Source organism: Xenopus laevis, chromosome 6L (genome assembly GCF_017654675.1).
Source record: "Xenopus laevis strain J_2021 chromosome 6L, Xenopus_laevis_v10.1, whole genome shotgun sequence".
Lineage (NCBI taxonomy): Eukaryota > Metazoa > Chordata > Amphibia > Anura > Pipidae > Xenopus > Xenopus laevis.
The window spans coordinates 60,298,005-60,315,361 of record NC_054381.1 but is presented as its reverse complement, the minus strand read 5'-3'; the positions used below and the strand labels follow the sequence as shown (position 1 = coordinate 60,315,361).

At 36.9% G+C, this 17,357-nt stretch overlaps 1 protein-coding gene across 1 annotated transcript in view; it reads left to right on the top strand.

Annotated features, from left to right (window-relative positions):
* vopp1.L (VOPP1, WBP1/VOPP1 family member L homeolog) overlaps positions 1–17,357 on the top strand; it is a 76,344-nt gene that overhangs the window by 50,599 nt on the left and 8,388 nt on the right. Inside the window, exon 2 of the mRNA XM_018267539.2 lies at positions 2,167–2,225. Coding sequence (XP_018123028.1) covers positions 2,167–2,225 — 59 coding nt within the window. The remainder of the gene's footprint in view (positions 1–2,166; positions 2,226–17,357) is intronic.

Sequence of the window (17,357 nt, the reverse complement as noted above, 5' to 3'; positions counted from 1 at the left end):
GCACTTTTTTATTCATGCAGTTGTTTAAATAAGGGGTAGGCTTTGAGTTTCTCACCATTACTTTTTTTGTGGCTGCAAACAACAAAATTGTGCTGTGTTTTGCTAAGAAAAGTCACCCAGTCAAACAGATTAGAGTTGTTTGCTGTAATAAGAAAGTGTTAGGTTGATGAAATAGAATTATTAAGCATCTACTACACTACAATATAGCATATTTATGAATACATCAGATCATGAAGCCTAATGTAACTAAAAACACATAAGAACACAACAAGAAAGTCCGTACAGGATTTTGCATGAACTAGGCACTGTGTACATACTTCAATTGCCATAAAAGCCACAGATAGTCCATAGTAAAAACAAAAAGATGCAGCAAATAGCCAACATTTTGCCTTGGCAATTATCAATATTGCCAAAATGAATTTGATAAACATACTTCATATTGTCCATTTTGCCCCAAGTGAGTATTAGCTAGCTCTTAATTTTCATAAAATGTGTTCAGTAAGCTCCAGTATATATAACATGCACCAAATAACCCACAATAACACTAATATAAAACTGCATCATAATGCAAAGGTAACATAAATAGCCCATAATGATCTTTAAAAGTTAGCCCCTAATACACTCAAGTCATCAGATGGCCAATAGTATCCCAAAGTCCATCAAAGAGACCATTCTCATTATTCAAATGCATAACCTACAATGTACTCTCTACTTACTATACTTAGCTGGCCAGGGATTAAATATTTCTCTAGGGACTGATAGTATGAGCTGAGTGTCTGATTCTGAGACCACCTGAGTCCCTGGTTAATGATGACGCTTCCCTCCTCTGAGTACTGATATGCTGGTCTATGTTTGAGGACCAAGACTTTTGGTTTATTTGCATTTTTATGTAAACAATTTGGATGCAATTTGGATGCATTTAGCTAATGCTAAACTATTTAAACCATAAAACTGGGATCTTTCTGTCCTAATCGGTAAATACAAATCAGTCACATAATCTCTGGATCACGTGTAGCAGTTAAAAGAAGCCACAGCGAAGGATTCAGGGCATGGGTTTAATTTCAAACGAAGGGTTTGGGGCATGGGCACCCGAACCAACATTGGAATTTGATGTTTTAAATTATTTTCTGTATCTTAAATGTGAATATGTGGTTAATCTGAATTGAACTCAAGTTGGAAGTTTTTTTTATTTCTGCACAAAACAATATTGCCGGACTCAAATATGTATGCTTTTTTATTGATTCTAGGGAGCCTAAAACGAGATCAACCTTTAGATTTTCTTTGCGTAGAAAGTGCTTCTTATTAGTTCCCTCTTTAATTCGTGTTAAAATTAACATTTCAACCCTTGGGAATGTAGTCAGGCTGCCCCCAGCTTGTCTCAAGATATGGTCTGTATTGTAACGCGTGTACTTTATGATATTCTTACGGAAAATTGCTATGAATCGTTAGAGATAAATTCAGTGGCATTTAAGAGTCGCTAAGCAGCAGCAGCAATAGCTTGGTATTTCGGTAAGGTAAATGTGACCTTAACTTTATAAAGCACTTCTTGCTTAGAAAATCTTTATTATTATAAGATTTAAAAGTGCTACTTATGCGATATGACCTTTCTTTATATCAAAGACATAGCTTTAAAGAGAGGTTGTCAGACTTTCTGGTCCCATCATTTCTCAGTCCTTTGTCAGGGACTCCATCATCCATGGCTGTGGCATTACCTTGGAGGTAGAGCAATTCATAGTTTGGGAATCTTTGCCTTAAACTGTTCCATTCTTTAACCATTTTACTGGCCATTTACCACAAATGCACATAGTTTGCTTCTATCTTATAAACCCTCAAACGTCCAGGTTCATGCAGTTGCTTCCTGAACTCATTTGAGTTTTCTCTAGTCAGTTGCTTTGGCTTGCTTCTGAACTGAATTTAAAATAATAGTTAAATAAAGGTTCTTGCCACAAAGAAAAAGCTTGCCAGGGTTTAGGTAGCAAGGTTGTTATCTTTGCTAAAACTAAACCCAGCTCGTTGGAATAATAAAATTATTGTATGGTACAACCACATTTGAAAACCTTACTTAGCCAAATAAGTAGATAATTGTCAAACTGAAATATATTGTATTGCATATAAGCAACTTATGCGTGTATATTGACATGTAACATGTTTAATTTGTTCTCCCAGGTTACAGAGGCCAAAAAGCACTGCTGGTACTTTGAAGGATTGTATCCTACATATTACATGTAAGTATTTATTACTTCTTCTTGTAAAACCTGTATCGTGTAGCATCATTACTAATGCATCCATTCTTCTGCTAAAGTGAATGTTGCTCCATGATTCAGCTCAATTAAAGGACTCTGTTCATCAAGGGAATAAAAGGAGCACACGTCATAGTTCTCAAATAAACAATTACCTCATTGAGGAAATACATTCCAAACCAAAGACATTTTTTCCCCAGAACTCTTGAAATTAGAAATCTTCCTGAATAATCACACAAGGCATATACTCAACATTTTTTACCAGTTGGATGTATTCCACGAAATTTCTTTCATGGCTGATGTAAGGACAAATGTGGGGGGGGGGCATTTAGAATGATTTAGAAATAATACCAGATAGGATATTAACATTTCCAATAAAAGATTCAAATTGGCCACATCAATTTTAATTACCAATGTCAACATCATAGTATTATGTGTATTAAAAAAATAATACCAATAATAATTAGGGATGCACGGAATCCAGAATTTGGTTCGGGAATTATCCAAGATTGGCCAAATTCAAGTGCCTGACTGAACCAAATCCAAAAAATTAAGTGACCAAGTCCAAATTTTTTTAAGCACGAGCATGCACGGTTCTCTTTCCCCCCTTTCTCCCTAATTGACATATGCAAATTAGGGGCAAGATTTAGTACAGTATTTGGCTGAATCTTTCACAAAGGATTTAGGGTTCTGCCGAATCATTAAATAGTGGATTCGGTGCATCTCTAACAATAATTAATAATACTGTATATTCTGGCACCATTCTGTTATTCACAACTAAGCAACTGTACCCAATTCCAGCTGCTGCCCAGTATCCTCCAGAGTAGTCAGTACATTGACCGGCCATCTTATTCAATGCAGGAAATCTTCCAGGTATATTAATCACTCAGACACGATCCAGTATCCATTGTGACCATTCAGTAGAATAATTGTTACTAATATTGATAAATCTATTTTCCATTTGTTAGGGCTCCCAAGACAGTATGTGGATTTGACCCTCTAAATCTATAAACGCTTACAATGCTATCTCAAGACTCTTACTAAACACATAGGGGCACATTTACTTACCTGGAAATTTTTGCTTCGGAAGTCTGCGCCATACTTTGCGCAACTACATCAGACGTTATTTTGTGATGAATACGCATACTCATCAGAATGAGCAATTACGTCTCTGCATAAGAACGTTGGCGTACTTTCGTCAGTGATAATTCGTTGTTGCAAAAATTTCATGACAAATTTTCTCTAGCATTACTTTCTTCCTAGTAAAACTTAGTTAACTTACTTACGCTTACATCAGTTTACATTCAGTGGGTATATAAAGGTCATATGTATGTATTTATTAGTGATGTTGGTGAAATTGCTGAAAGTAGCCACTTTTTTAATGTCCAAGGAAGCAAAAGGAAGACAGAGATCCTCTATAGTCCTAGGCCATGAGCCCATCCTAAAAAAACGTGGCATGACCTTCAAATGTTTAAAAAAAAATAAGATGTGTTTAACAGTTACAACTTGTAAATATAATGCCACTTTAAATATAAGAAAATGCCAGAATTTAGATTTTTGCTTATGACTTTTTTTGGAATACAGGATATGTTGTCACTGACTTAATAATGTTGAGGAGGAGTATTAATTTGCTAGTCAGAACCTGGCAAATAGATTTTGGTGAAAAGGATAACAAAATTATATTTTCACACTTTGATAAATTAGCGGATTTACAATCATTCACCTGAGTGAAAATTTGTTTGGCGAAACGCAGCGAAAGTTCATCAGTGACAAGGTAATCCACTAGTGAAGTCTTTTTAGCGAAAATTCGTCAGAAAAACATAAATCGCTCTTTAGTAAATGTGCCCCATAGCTACTGTACATAGTTAAAAATATCCAAACCTAAATCATTCAAGAGGCCGCCTTCATTCTTGAAATAACTTTTGCTCTTTTTCAGCAACAAATCTCTGAAACTGCACAGGATACAACCTCATGATGGAAAATGTTGAAACCTTTCCTTTATAACCAACAATCACAATGCTCAATATACTCTGCATATGGATACAAGTGATCCTTTGCCATACTAACTCATTCCCCCACTCTGAAAACCCTCTAAAAGCCATGGAGAAAGCAAATTTACATTATTACTTATTGTTGTCTGCCAATCATTACAGAAAGGGTATGTACCTAGCACCCCACTACCACTGTTGTGTCTACCCCTAGTTCTGGCCCTGACTTTTACCACTTACCTGATGATAAAACCTTTAATAAAACACTTGAAAATAAAAAGACTTAATTATATGCTGCTGTCTCTGTATAACACATATTTACAGTTCAAGCAGTTCTCTCCAAAACAGTGACAATATTACTGAGTGGCTTGAGGCAACAAGCCATTTACATCACACAGCTGGCTAATTGGTTAATCATCTACAAATGTTCAGACATGCTACTCGTTACATTTACCCAAGGGCACACTCCTTAAAATGCTACATGTACGTAAAACCAAGATATTATGTTAGTTTCGCCATCCTTTGCCTTAACTAGATGTTATGACAACATTGATGTCATGTGGATTATTTTGCCATCAACATGGATAAATCCTAGTTTAGTAATTATATAGTACATGGTTATGGCCTATTATTTATCAGAAAAAAATGAAGGATTGTAGGACGCTATAGGGAATAGCTTTTTCTTTATATCGGAGCTAGCTTTCCAGAATAGGGATACCATAGAAATATTACAAAGGTCATGTTTCTATTTTTGTGTTGAGTTGTTTCTTTTATGCAATAGGACAGAAGTAACTCAAAAATTAATTAATTAATGTTAATAAATGTTGTTTCATGTTGCTGTTCTTTGTTCAATCACCACTTTTGAAAAGCTTTCCAGGTTCACCTATAACGGGAAGGTGGATTCTTTTATGTAGTGCTGTAAAAGCCTCTTGTTGATCTGAGGCTGAATAAGCTGCTAAGATAGCATTTTCAACCCAAGAAGCACTTGTTAGCTTTACTGCCTAGAGAAAAGAACAAATAATTGTTATAATTGCCTAAATCACTTGGATGTCTTAATATCAACCTTGAGTACATCCATATTGCATAGTGTTTCTTCTACTGCATTAGTAGTTTTTGCAGAATCTGGGAAAATAATATGCCAATTGATATTTCCTGTAAATGGAACTTTTGACTGAAAGAAGGGTAGAGTCCTCATAACTACTTTATCCAGAAAGCAATGTCGTTTTTAGCTGATTTAAATCAACTAAACTGAAGGAACAATCCAAAGACTTGAGATTTTTGTTTCATTGGATTTGCATTTGGAGTGGATGTCCTCACCCATGAAACAGCTTCTATGAATGCAGTTACCAATCCCAAGATTTTCATTGTCTGATGAAAAGATACTTATTGGTCTTTCACTGAGTTCGCTCACATCCAAACAAAGAGTCTGGAGCTTATCCTGGAGTAGATACACTTTAATTTCTACTGTATTCAAAATAAGCCCCACAAACCTGATGTGGATAGAAGGCAGCAGATTGGACTTGTTTCATTTAAAATCCAATCACGAGTAAATAGAATTGAAATGGTTAACGTTAGATGTTCTAGTAGTTTGGATAGGGAGGTCAGATATCTAGGCATGAACATACCCTGTTGAATTAGAGCTGCTGTAAAAAGCATAGTGACTTTTGTGAACAGCCTTGAAGCAGGGACTGAAGACGAAGAGTTGGACAGCAGCAGATTTAAACTCCCCTGAGAGCATATTTTTAAGTCATCAACCTTGAATTAATCCTGTTTATTTTGGGTTGGGGCACATGATTGACACAAAGTTTTATTCTAATCCTCAGGGAGAGGTTGATCACAGCCTGAACATATGGTGTGCTTTGACTTTCTTTTTCTCTTTTTAGCTCTATTTTCAGCCATCTAGGGAGAGAGACAAAGAAAATAAATCAGTGTTTTTTGTTTTTTATTGCGCTAAACAGGGCAAACAGGGAAATTGAAACGACTCCATGTTTAGTCCTTGTAAAGTAGATAATTACCAGCACACAGATAATAACAGACTCTTGCAAGGAACACAACTACCTATCAAAGAAAATGATCTTGGTACTGTATGCTACAAGGCACTCAGCATAAGGACCTGGAGGTGGTCATTGAAAGTACTGTATTTTTGCTGATAATACTTAAATATGCAAAACATTAAGTTCACAAGTACATTAGACAGAATTATAGACAGATGGTGGGGGATCTTTTTTCATGTAGAAAAGATCAATGCACCAGAGGCCACCCCTTCACATTGGTGGAACAGAACTTTCATTTGAAACAACGTAGGTGGTTATTTATAGTGAGGACAGTGAGGTTGTGGAATGCACTGCCGGGTGATGGCTGATTCTGTTAATGTCTTTAAGAATGGCTTGGATGATTTCTTGAACAAACATAACATCCAAGTCTAATGAGATCTTAAGAGCTGCAGCTGGTTAGTATAGATATTGGTACATATATTTATATATGTGAGTATATAGATTTGTCTGAATAGGGATGTGTGCACTGGGCTTCATTTGGAGGGGTTAAACTTAAGGGACTTTGGTCTTTTTTTAACAACTTAACTATGTAACTTTCTAAGCAAGGACCAAAACATTTTGTTGGTGCTGAGGAGGCTATGTCTCCTATATGAACCTCTGTTTATATTCACGCAGGTGAATACTAAATATGCCAGATATTGTACTTCTGTTTTCTTTTACACAATATTAGATATTTTTTGTGTTTTCTAACCTAGACAGTTAGAAACCACCTACTGCATTGAATATAACATTACAATATGTAACTGTGTCAGACTGATGGCCAGTACCTTCTCCTAATACTGAACATACCCAGAAGAATACGGCAAATCAGAAAATGCTATGGGCCAGTTGTCAAACAATTTAGTCTGATTTTGTCTAAGCATTTGTGCTGCCCCATGCAGTAATACCAAATCAATATTTCACCATTTTACCTCATTCGTGTAAATGAGTCAAAATGGTGAAATATATACAGTATTGTGAAAAATGTTACACCTTCTTTCAATTCACGAAGGCGAGGTAAACCTGCGACACTCCATGGTGTACTTGAAAGTGGAAAATGTTGCTTTTAAAGGGATTTTAAATATGTATCATATTAGAGAGTTAAGATTTAACTTTATAAATTTCTTTAAAGGGGTGGGTCACCTTTAAGTTATTGTTTAGTATGTCACAGAATGGCCAATTCTAAGCAACTTTTTAATTGGTCTTCATTATTTATTTTAGAACTATTAACCTTTTTCTTCTGACTCTTTCCAGCTTTCAAAAAGGGGTCACTGACCCCATCTAAAAGCAAATGCTCCATAAGGTATATGCATTTATTGTCATTGATACTTTTTATTACTCCTCTTTCTGTTTCTCACGCCCTATCCTATTTATATTCCAGTCTCTTATTCAAATCAATGCTTGGTTGCTAGGGTAATGTAGGTCCTAGCAGCCAGATTGCAGAAACTGCAAATTGGAGAGCTGCTGCATATCTAAATAACCTAAAAACCACAAATAATAAAAATGAAAAGCAACTGGAAATTATCCCTAACCCATGTTGATCTGGTATGGGCCACCCAGGATTGCTCAGACTATGCTCCAATTATGTTAATTTCCAGTTCTATGAAACCAAAAGCTGTGGTGGCTCAGCCTTATATGGCTGTTTAATTTTTATAAACTGCCAATATAGTAAATTTTGTGACAGCAGCATCAACTGCTGGGCAGTGCCTTTAACTGTACAGTCAGAGAGATATACTGTAGGTTCAGAAGGAAAGTAGAGAAGTGTTCTTATGTTGGTCAGCTTAGAAAAGAGATCAGAGTACTCAGATGCCTCCCATCTATATCCCGAGCAAAGCAACATCAGAACCATTTTTTGTTTTCCTTCTGAAGGATCTCTCTCTGACTGTACTATTACATAAACTGACCCACAGATGTTGTTACAAAATGCATTATAATGGGCAAATAATAAAAAACGTAAAAAGCTCTGAACCCAGAAAAAAAAAATTATTTCAATTGCAAAACTATTTAGGAAAGCACCCTAATAATTATACACAACATTTTTTATGTAGTTTTTTTTTAAAGTTTACATATCTACATAAGAATTAAAGCTAAGAAATTCTGCAGTTATGTTTTGAAATTCTGTACCAGCCCTTTAGCAGGATAGAAAACTCCAAAAATGCCTATCTTCTTTTCTCTGCTGCTATCACTTACTAAGCTTAGACACCAGATCACAAAATACTGTATTTATAGTAAAAAAAAGCCACAATACAAGGCTGATTAGTAATTCAGATTCTAAATACATGCCACCAACTTCAAGCTTAGTTTCTCAACAGCTGCCCAGACCACAATGTGTATGCGCAGGTTTACTCCTAACAAATTCCAAGATGGAGACCTCCTGTGCACAATTTGATGGTCTGGATCATTCCTGTTATAGGGATTTTTAAATTTAGTTGTTGGAGTAAGATGCGTTTATAAAATATGGCATTGGTTTTACGGTGTAGTTCTCCTTTAAACACAATGTTTAATGGCTATTCTATACTACTTTGAACAGAGAATGTGGGCACATATTAGGTTCTAAACGAAGTCATCAGCATACACACCACAGCAACATGCCAAGCTGTTCTTATCATTAGTTACACACTAGAGATCTTAAAAGTGTAAACTAAGCAGCTTCTTTGAATAAAGCACATTAAAGGCAGAATCTAAATTATGGGACCGAATACATTAGACACCCAGAAGACGTGCAGGCTATCCATTTGCAAGATAAGCTACCTTTTATTACATTTCAACTAGACTTTTTTTTCTTTTTTTTCTAAAGTATCATTTCAATCCAGTAAAAAAATACTAAATGTTACACTTTTATGGAGCTGAATTTAGAATATGAACACTTTGGGAGATTTATTAATACTTTTGTAAGGCTACAAAATGATTGTTATTGCTACTTTTTATTACTTTCATTACCTGTTATTACTTGTCTTTCTATTCAAGACCTCTCCTATTAATATCACAGTCTCTTATTCAAATCAGTGCATGGTTGCTAGGGCAATTTGTACCCTAGGAAACAGAAGTAGAAAGCTGATGAAGAAAAAATATCTAGATCACTAAAAGTTAATTTAAAGGTGAACAATACCTTTAACTGAATTGTTAAGTAACAAAGATTAAAAGCTGTTTTTGTGCATTATCACATGAGTGCACGATGCATTGTACAATTAAATAAATATACTAAAATGCCGGATTTTACTTTTCACCTTCACCACAAAAAGGTCCAATCAGAGCTTAGAAAAATTTGGATTACCCCATGAAGGGCCTTTCTTTTCTACAGTTTCCCTACATTTATATATTTATAATCTTTGTGTAATGCAAGAACATGACAGCTAGTGATGGGTGAATGTATTCATCAGTCGCAAATTTGCTGTGAATTTCTGCATTTCGCCACTGGAGAATAGATTTGCGAAATTATAGTTAAAATTAGTAAACGGATGCCCATTGACTTTAATATGTGTCAAAATTGGCAAATTTTACGGGAAAGCAAATGAGACAAATTAGCCCATCACTAATGACAGCTTGTCTCTGGCTATAAACTAAAAGTAAATCAGAAATCAGTTTGTGAGAACATTTTTAGAGTATGAGCTCCTTTATTTGATGGAGAAGAGAAGGTCTGTGTATCAGGAATAGTGCTAGCTAGAACCAATGTATTATACTGTAAATTCAACAATACACTCTTGACTAAGGGATAGGGAACTAGCACTAAGGGGTCCATTCAAATGATCCCAAACCTGTCAAGGTCATGTAGAAGTCAATGTCAGATGTCCCTGAAGTTGTTTCTTGACATTGTGATCTGCTCTGGATAATCAGATAAAGCTGGGATTTTCATCCAATAAACTCAAGCTTTCGCAGCAACAATTCAATAAAATTGAGTTTTCGGAGCATCAATTGTACGATATGAATTGACGCTCGGTATTGACGCAGTGTTTTTTCGCTTTATCGAGAAAAATTCATGATAAATGAGTTAAATTCTTGGAAGGGAGTTAGGTCGAGTTTTAGTAAATAGGCCCCTAATATGACTATGATTACTCAGCAAGTCCAGATTTTTTAGATTTACCTATACTAGATATAGGCCCCTAATAGAATACTCAATGCAACTCATAATTGAATAAATTCCAATGAACCCTATTTCTTCTCCATCCCTATGCAACAAAATATGGTTCATGTATTATCTGGGAATGCTCTTGAAAGTTTCTGATCAATAACCTCCAGCTTTTGTTCCTTTACAAGCTATGTTCTGACACACAGAGATTGGCTTAGGTAGATTGCACCTATCTTTGCTGCATTGCTAAACAGCCCTTGTACAGTTTGTATCTCCTCCTGAACGTAACTCATTTTGCTGGTGAATTTTCTGACAGAGATTAATCTCAGTAAGTGAATGGAAAGATACATGACAGCAATTCCTCACTTGCTGCTAATTGGTATTGGGTATTGATATCTCTACATTAGCTTAATATTTATCATTGCTGACAAGTAATTTCAAGCAGGAGCTGTTAAAGCTGCAATATGATTTTTCTGCATTTGTTATATCAATGCAGAATACGTGTACTCTTCCATTTACCTGTGATGCCATTAGTGTCTAGATTTTATAGCATATTTTATAATTTTAAACAGTATTTTGAAAAAAAATATATAAGCTTATTTTGCTAAAAAAATGCAATGTTTGGGAGAAACCAGTATTTACAAAATACTTACGTAAACTGAACAATGACGGGTTTGGGCAAAGACTTAACAGGCTGATGCTATACAATCTCTAAGAAGTAATGGAGTAGGGTTGGGCAAGTGCAAGATTATATATATAATATAGCTCCTTCTCGACCCCCTGCAATCTGGCTTCCACCCATCACACTCAACTGAAACTGCACTCACAAAAGTAACCAATGATCTTCTACTGGCAAAGTCTAAAGATCACTATTCAAAACTAATCCTTCTAGATCTCTCTGCAGCCTTTGACACAGTTGACCATCCACTCCTCCTAGACATTCTATACTCAGCTGGCATTTGTGACACTGCTCTTTCAGGGTTTACATCTTATCTGTCTGACAGTTCCTTTAAAGTTGCTTTCTCTAACTCTACTTTTACTACATTCCATCTCTCTGTCAGAGTTCCTTAGGGCTCTGTTCTAGGCCCCCTGCTATTCTCGCTCTATACAACTTCGCAAGGAAAACGTATTTAGTTGTTTGGACTTCAGTATCACCTTTATGCTGATGACACCAAACTCTACTTGTCTACTCCGGATCTTTCTAATTCTGTCCTTTCCCAGTCTGTAGACTGTTTCTCTGCTGTCTCCTGCTGGATGTCACAGCGCCACCTGAAACTGAACCTTTCTAAAACAGAACTCATTATATTTCCTCCAAGATCTTCCCCTGTCCCTCAGATATCACTTACGGAAAAACAACACCACCTTTCATTGCACCACACAGGCACGCTGCCTAGGAGTTATACTAGACTCACATCAGTCTTTTTCACCACACATTCAACTGCGCAACATTGCCCGAATATGACCATGTCTCCGTTCAGAATCAACCAAAACACTTATTCAGTCTCTTATCATCTTCCGCCTTGATTACTGCAACCTACTCATTGCAGGTATTGTAATAAGTCACCTTTCACAATCTGTTCTAAATGCGGCCGCTAGACTCATTCATCTATCTCACCACTCAACATCAGCTGCTCCCATATGTATGTCCCTTCACTGGCTCCCAATCTCCTCTAGAATCAAATTCAAATTACTAACACACACATTCAAGGCCCTTAACAGTGAAGCCCCTCCCTGATCTCCAAATACATTCCTTCATGCAACCTTCGCTCTGCTTCTGATCTTCAACTAGCGTCTCCTCTCATCACTTCTGCCCATTCTCTCCTGTAATTACTTTACAGGCTGCTTAGTAGTTCTTTTGGAGGCATGAAATAACAACTCTGCACCTTAAAGGGGTTGTACGCCTTAACATTAACTTTTAATATGCTGTGGGAGTAATATTCTGAGACAATTTGCAGTTGGTTCTAATTTTTTATTATTTGTGGTTTTTGAGTTATTTAGCTTTTTATTCAGCAGCTCAACCAGGTTGTCTCAGCTTTAATCAAATAAAGATGTATTTAAGTATTCCCAGAAATTATTTTGTTATGATTTACCTCAAGGATTATTGTTTGGGTATTATGATTCACTGGTAGTACCATTCACAGTAGGAGGTTTTCCCTGTCTAGCAGATATGAATAATTTAATAGTATGAAAAGCACTAGGCAGATTCATTAGTCATATTGGAGGCAGCTGCACATACAATTCTGTAATTATCCCACTACTATCTATCAGGTACTATCCGGCCCGGATTTGGGGAAAGGCCACCAAGGCCCGGGCCTGGGGCAGCAGGATTTTAGGGGGCGGCATGCTACCCAACCACACCCACATTGGTTTAGAATCACTGGGAATGCACATATGATAAAATAGTTTTGATAAATGATAAAATACTGTATGCAAAACAATCCCATTAAGTTTAAATGATGTAGCAGCGGTAAGGTATGGAGATACAAATTACACAAAGATTCCTTAACCAGAAACCTCCAGATCCAAAACATTCTGGATAATTGATCCTATACGTGTACACACAGTCTGTGTCATTGACCCTGACTAATAAAGGCATTTCACACTAGATTGTTACTCCCTTACATACTGCACAGTGAGTAACTGCAAGAATACCTGCCACAAATGTCTTCCTAAAATGTCTCTGCGCAAATGTACAATATATTTATGTTATATGATTGCTAATCACAAAATATATATTCTATTCAATGGCCATGAATAACCTTATCTGTTGTGAGGAAGTTTGTTTATTCAGTAACACCTTCTCCCACAAGGTTACATGTAAGCAGCTGTATGTGTGGTAGAAAACAGGCTCACTGGCATTTCAGAACAGTCAAGTAAATTGTGTTTTTGAACGGATGGTATCTTGATTATCATTTAAATGAGAAAGAAAATCACTGGGGTGCCAAATGTAGTAATCACTTGCCTGATAGTACTCCTGGAAGGGCCTAAGAGGGCCTGGAGGGTGCCTAACATTTCTCCTTTACGGCTTTTGCCAATACTAAATTTAATAAGCGTTTTATCTGCCTGCTTGATAGGCTGCTGTTTTGCATTAGAATATATGCAGAAATGATCATGCTTTTTAAAGCTAAAAATAACCAGTTTTTCAAAAAAGTTTGGAGTTTTTCCCGCACAGATGTTATTTTTTTCAGTATGTAGTGTGTTGTTACTGAGGCCTTTTCATTTATATTTTACTTCTACTCATTGTATTTGCACAGAACTGAACCCAGATTTGTAAAGCACAAAACTGCTAAACAAATGTTCTGATCTAAAGCCTTTGCCTTCATAACTGGTGGGACTGCTGGCAGGTCTAAGTGCAATATGATCGATTACATTCAATCTTAGAGAGCCAGTGCATAATTCCATTTGTATTGTGTTAAAGTTACCATGGCCTGATGGATGAAAAGCTAAGAATAAGCAGGTTTTTATATATAGGCACTCATAGGCCCATACCTATGGTGTCAGCTTTTGTGGGGTGGCCCACAGGTACAAGAGGGGGGTTGTGGGTGCACTCCTAAGGCCATATAAAAAAATATATAAATACAATAATCCCCTGTCTAAAAAAAGAAAAACAGGGTTTTTTGTTACAAAGTTATGATCATAAAATTGGTAAGCCGCCATACCACGTCAAGGTAAACCCCATACGGCGGTCCCTAACCTGTTTACCTGTGATCAAAATTTAAAACCTTGGTTTCAATCTGGACTAGATCCTCCCCCGCCACCTGCATATGCGGCTTTTGAAGGGGAGACTGCCCAGACCAACGCCCATTAAAAAAAAAAAATGTGATTGTGAAGAGACTACAATGAAGGAAAAGTAAAGTTGCACAAATAAGTGCACACCCGTGTGTGTATGTGTGTGAGCACAAGTATAAGTACAGGTGTGAGTATAGATTTAGAGGGAGATGAAAAAGGAAAAGCTAAATGTGGAGTGTAATAGATGTAATGTGTGTGGGTCTGTGCAAGTGTTACCTAGTGATAAGTGCAGCAAATGTAATGGGTGTCTCACAGGCGTTGGTAATAAAAAGGCCAAAGCCTCCCCAGCCGCTAGCATTTGTGGCTTTTAAGGGAGAGAAATTGCCCAAACCAAGGATTAATAAAAAACAACAAGGACATAGGGCTACCGTTAATTTAAAGGGGTGGGTATGAGGGTGCACTAACCACATGAAGCTCAGCCACAGGTGTCTATATGTAAAAAAAAAAAAAGAATCAGTATAAAAAGTTCTCCCTGCCACCACTTGACATTGCAGCTTTTTGGGTTATTTTTTATTCCTCAGCTCTCCTCAGCTCTCCAGTTTAGCTCTCCAAATTACCCTAGCAACCATGCACTGATCTGAATAAGAGACTGGAATATGAATAGGAGAGGCCTGAATAGAAAGATGAGTAATAAAAAGCAATACCAATACATCTGTAGCCTTACAGAGCCTTGTTTTTTTGGATAGGGACAGTGACGCACATTTGAAAGCTGCAAAAAAAGAAAAAAAAAAGCGAATTAAAAAATAACAATAAAAAAATAAATAATAAAGAACAATTCAAAAGTTGCTAAGAATTGGGCAATTTATAACATACTTAGGGGCCGATTCACTAAATTCGAGTGAAGGATTCGAAGTAAAAAAACTTCGAATTTCGAAGTATTTTTTGGGCTACTTCGACCATCGAATGGGCTACTTCGAACTTCGACTACGACTTCGAATCGAAGGATTCGAACTAAAAATCGTTCGACTATTCGACCATTCAATAGTCGAAGTACTGCCTCTTTAAAAAAAACTTCGACCCCCTAGTTCGGCAGCTAAAAGCTACCGAAGTCAATGTTAGCCTATGGGGAAGGTCCCCATAAGCTTTCCTAAGTTTTTTTATTCGAAGGATATTCCTTCGATCGTTGGATTAAAATCCTTCGAATCGTTCGATTCGAAGGATTTAATCGTTCGATTCGAAGGATTTAATCGTTCGATCTAAGGAATAATCCTTCGATCGTACGATCGCAGTATTTGCGCTAAATCCTTCGACTTCGATATTCGAAGTCGAAGGATTTCAATTCCTAGTCGAATATCGAGGGTTAATTAACCCTCGATATTCGACCCTTAATGAATCAGCCCCTAAGAGTTAGCTTAAAGGTGAACCGATTAAATCAGACATTTGTGAAGGTAAAAGGGTTCTCCTAGCACATGCCACACATCATTTTTCCTTAAACCAAAAACTAGAATCACTTTTTAATCACGATTTTACTTCCCTTCAACCAAAAGCCACATCTGGGACCCCAGATTTACTTGAGCAGATATAGCAAAAAAATCAGAGTCATGTCTACAGCCTTGCATGTGGCCTGATCAGTGGCATAAGTTTGCGTGCCTTGGCTCCCTTCAAAAATGTTTTTTTCTAGGCCCCCTTCCAGGTCATCACAAGTCACCCATGATGAATGCAAAGTCTTGGTTCACCCACAATCCCCAGTCATGGGTTCCCCGTATAGCGGCAGCAGACCAGGGTCCTGATTTAGTTTTGTTAGTAAATTAGTGCACAAAAAAGCAGCATGTTGCATTAAAAAAATTAATAAAACACAAATAGGCAAAATGTGATGTAAAACATCATTGTATAGGGCTCATGCTCATTTACAAACACCCCTGCCTCAAATCCAGGAGCGCTAAGATGGTGCAAAAGTTTATTGTGTCTAGTTCTGCACAAACCTGCAGCTCAAATGCACAAAGAAAGCCATATGATAGATCCCTAATACATTTTATCCCATCATGCCAAAGTGAATGACAGCTATTCTCATTCCACACAATGAAATGTTCGAGTTTACGTTTGTTTATGAAAGCACACAGCTCTCATATATCTCCTATAAAAACACTTGATGGATGTAGTGGATGAAAGCCCATTGATGGAGTTTAGAAAGTGCTTTGTATTGCATCAGAAGTGACTGTATAGAGAATTGTATAAACACAATTCATTTGCCTGGGAATATGATGTTCTGTGTGGTAATGAGTTGAAATGATCATTCTCTCGAGCCGTGTTTTCCTACCGAGGCTTCTAAGATACGTTTGGCAATCTGGAACAATTTGCTTATGAACCCTTGGAAGTTTGAACTCATTCCAGTAAACAAAACACAAGTGAATAGTCTCTGCTTGCTGTGATTACTGATGGTAAGGTTTAATTTAAAGGGCAATCAAAGCCTAACATAAGAATTAAACAGTTACCTTCAGAGAAGCTGCTGTGCAGTGCCTTATGTGTAGCAGACCAAGATTCTATTGCTGTGTAACCTAAGTGCCTTATTTAACATTCAGCCATCAGCCCCTCTCTCTCTTTGCTTGGTATGGAGGCATACATATTTCAGTTATTCTTTGTTCCACTAAACATATAAATCATTCCTATCTACAGAGCAATAGGGTCCTGACTTTCTCGCCGTTTTGAACATATTTTAGTACATTGGTTGTTGTTATCTAATAAGCACAGGAATGCTCTGTTTAGCTTATGTATGTACTATAGCTTGATCCTCACCACTACCTAAAAAAATAATTGCATCAAATGACTAAATGTGTCATATACTCCTAGCATAAGGCTAAAGACAAACATTTATTCTTATTTTCATAATGTTATTTATTTTGTCTGCCATTTACCATTGCTTTGGTCCCAAACCAATTAACTAGTAGACTATACAGACTCTGTACAGGCCAAAAGCACTCGCACAAGCTTTTCTGCTCAAAATGTGCCGCGCGTGTGTGTGTGTGTGTGACATGTGGTTAACATTCATATCCCTGGAGTTTTCCAGTACTGGCAGTTTCAGAGTCCACAGGGAAAATGCATGGTTATTTTTGGATGCACTGGCAGAAGTACATTTGCACCTCCTTCACCTCTTAAAGAACTGGAGGCTTTTGACATGAAGAATGAAGAATGGTTCACTTTCCCATTAGTGGATGCAGTGTTGGACTAGAGACCCTAGCATCTGGCCTTCAGTGCTACAGAACTATTGATACCTTCATGCACACTGAAAGTTACCCAAATTTTG